This window comes from Monopterus albus, unplaced genomic scaffold, assembly GCF_001952655.1.
Source record: "Monopterus albus unplaced genomic scaffold, M_albus_1.0 scaffold292.1, whole genome shotgun sequence".
NCBI classification, from domain to species: domain Eukaryota; kingdom Metazoa; phylum Chordata; class Actinopteri; order Synbranchiformes; family Synbranchidae; genus Monopterus; species Monopterus albus.
In genome coordinates this window covers 203,436-206,597 of record NW_018128172.1, presented here as the reverse complement: position 1 = coordinate 206,597, position 3,162 = coordinate 203,436, and the positions used below count along the sequence as shown (strand labels likewise).

At 43.9% G+C, this 3,162-nt stretch overlaps 1 protein-coding gene across 1 annotated transcript in view; it reads left to right on the top strand.

Moving 5' to 3' along the window:
• Positions 1-2,878, top strand: part of LOC109973512 (WAS/WASL-interacting protein family member 2-like) — an 18,522-nt gene extending 15,644 nt beyond the window's left edge. The window contains exons 7-9 of the mRNA XM_020623166.1: positions 9-89; positions 752-853; positions 1,924-2,878. Coding sequence (XP_020478822.1) covers positions 9-89; positions 752-853; positions 1,924-1,964 — 224 coding nt within the window. The 3' untranslated portion in view covers positions 1,965-2,878. The remainder of the gene's footprint in view (positions 1-8; positions 90-751; positions 854-1,923) is intronic.
• Positions 2,879-3,162: the final 284 nt, after the last annotated feature.

Genomic DNA, 3,162 nt, shown 5'->3' with positions numbered 1-3,162 from the left:
CCCCCCACCCCGCACCGTTGCCGCTCCCCCCCCCCCGCCCCCTCCTCTCCGGAACGGACACTCCACCTCCATGCCTCGCTCATTCGTTGGTGAGTCTTGACCTGCCTCTGTCTCTCCAACACACCATATCCGTTATTGATTATTCTGCTGATTAGTTCTCTGAATTGCTAACTTTTTTATTGATTCCATTGATTATCCTTGGAATCCCAGACTTTCAGATCTGACCTGAATTTTTAACTGGAATTTGTCAATCTAAAAAAAAAATCTTCTAAAATCTAAATAAAACTTTTGAAACTTAAAATTAGCCGTGTAAAAATTACTGTTTTCAGAGTAAATATTTCAGTGCTGTGAATTCTGTGGACTTCAGTTTCCAGTGTTCAGCATTAAATAAATGCTGTTGCTTATAAGACTGAAGTCATTGTTTGCCTCCGTACACATGAGCCACTGTACTACAGGTAATTCAGCTTTTCCTCAGAGTTTCTACTCATCCTCTATTTGTTCTGCCACTTTTAAACTCCCAGACTCAGTCTGGGAGTTTTCACTGATGTACATTCATCAGTGGTTACAGTTATGGTTAATTGCGGCCTCAGTTTGGAAACGACCTCTTCATAGTTTCTTTTTCTTCCCCACTCTGTTATTCTCTCACCTTTTCCTTTATTTGTCTGTCCCTCAAACACTCAGTCTGTATGAAAACACCTGTAATAACAGAAGAAAACAGACAAATGATGCGACTATTCTTCCTCTCTTCCAGATGATTTTGAGTCCAAGTATTCATTTCATCCTCTGGACGATTTCCCTCCTCCGGGCGAGTATCGGCACTTCACCAAGATATACCCGAGCAAGGCCAACAGAGGTACAGAGTGCGGCTTCTGTCTTGTTCATTTATCCAGGGACTTAAAAACTAGAACAGACTTGGAGCCAGTTGATAAACACAGGAGACCTGATCTCTGCTTCTGTGCTCAGCATGTGACTGAGTCAGAACACTGTAGCTGTGAGATGCTGCTAATCTCCAACATCCTGCTGTAACCGTGTTAACGCGCGGAGGATTAGCATATTAGCCTGCTAGTTGTGAGTGGTTTAGGTAAAAGCAGAAACTTAAAAAGATGTATAAAGGAGAAGTGGTTGAAACATAAAAATACTGTCAAGAAATGATAACGACATTACAAAAATATGTTAAAGAAATCCGCACACACACGTCAGGACGTAGTGCATGTGTGGAACGTGTCTGTGTACACATACTCCTGATTGTAGTATGAACAGAAGCCATGAACCGGCCTATAGAGCTGAAGTGTGAAGTCCAGTCCCTTAGCCTGTGGTGCTGCTTCAGATCATTCCAGATGAGCTGAGGAGAAAGAGTCTCGTCACTCACCAGTAACTTCATATGTGTAAGGTTCAGACAACACGATTTACGCCCGATAACAGCTCGACCCGATGGTCGTAGGGTGTCGGAACGGACAAACGGTGGTGGATACAACAGTCTATCGTTTGATTTTGTATACACAAAGTCTAGCATGTCAGAATTGTCTTCATCGTCTACGACGTGGTGACCGACAGGAGCAGAGATGGCTCTGCCTGCATATTGGACTGAACCACGTTCATTAAATATCACAGTGATATAGATAAGTTAGCATAGTGACTTCCACAGTTGGCGTGTGAAGTAGCTACACTAGTTTTTTACTCTTTTACTTTTTTCTGATCCTTTTTATGCTTTTCCAAACACAAGCACCCAGTATCAGACACACCCTTCTCCCGGTCCCTGACACCTGCATGTCATGAACGATGTTGGGCTGTGACCTGTCAGGTACCAACGTGTACCAATCGTGTAGTCTGAACCGGGCCTTACAAACAGATGAGTCTTTATTATCAGGTGTGATGATCGTTACAGCCGACTTTCAAACTGAGTGGTTGTTGTGTTTGTTGCAGTGATGAGAGGAGCTCCTCCACTGCCTCCTGTTGGGAGGTGAAGCACAACGCCTGCACCACAGCTGGACCACACACACACACACACACACACACACACAGACATTAAACACAGGATACATCTTCATCACCACTGCAGCATCCAGCTTCACCATCCTTGAGGACTCCATCCACACTCACAGCTGGTTGGCTGATGAGAGGTCTGATGGAGACAAACGGTCCAGTCGTCTGTAGGAAACGGAGATGACTTCTGATTCAAAGGACAGAGTTTAATTCTGAAGTTTGCCCTGAGCTCGTTTTCTCAGCAGCTTCTTCGTCTTTTGACTCCACCAACCTTTAGTTTTTATTTTGCACTTGCACTTTTTGTTTGCCAGACCAACAAGCAGCTCCTCATCTGTCTGAACATCAGAGAAAGTTGATGCAGAAGAAGAAGAAGAAGAAGAAGAGTTTGTGGAGCTGAATGTCGCTGCAGGGCCCTTTAGTCCTCTGGCTCCTGGTGCAGCATGGAGGGAGGAGTGATGCTGACTCATCAAGAAGTGAGACTGTCATGTGGTGAAGCGGCGTCTGCGTTATGAGCAGTTTGACTTTTTGGGACAAACATTTGTTTTGTTTTGTTTGCTAACAGTTTCAGATCGACTTCAGTCTCGTGTTGAGTGGCTGTTTGTCAAACAAAAGCAGTGACAAAAGTCAAAACAAAACTGTCATATGCAACAGAATTAATCCTTCATTAACAGAAAAAAGAGAGACACTTTAAAATTTAATAGCAGAATGTTCAGGTAATGATAAATCCCCAAACTGTCCCAGATGTAAAAGCAGAGAATCCTTCTGAAAGTGCAGAAAGTAGATTTTGGACATTTTAGACATTGGGATTTTTTTTTTTTTCACAGACATTAATTCAGTTACCTTGTAGCTTCTTCGTCTTCTTCTTCCTTCAGCGTTTCCCGTTAGGGGTCGCCACAGCGAATCATCTGTTTCCACCTAACTCTATCCTCAACATCCTCTACTCTCACCCCAATTAACTTCATGTCCTCTTTTAGCACATCCATATATCTCCTCTTTGGCCTTCCTCTTGACCTCTTGCCTGGCAGCTCCATCTCCAACATCCTTCTACCAATATAACTGCTATCCCTCCTCTGCACATGTCCAAACCATCTCAATCTGGACTCTCTGACCTTGTCCCCAAAACAGCCGACCTGAGCTGTCCCTCTGATGTGCTCATTCCTAATCCTGTCCATCCTGGTC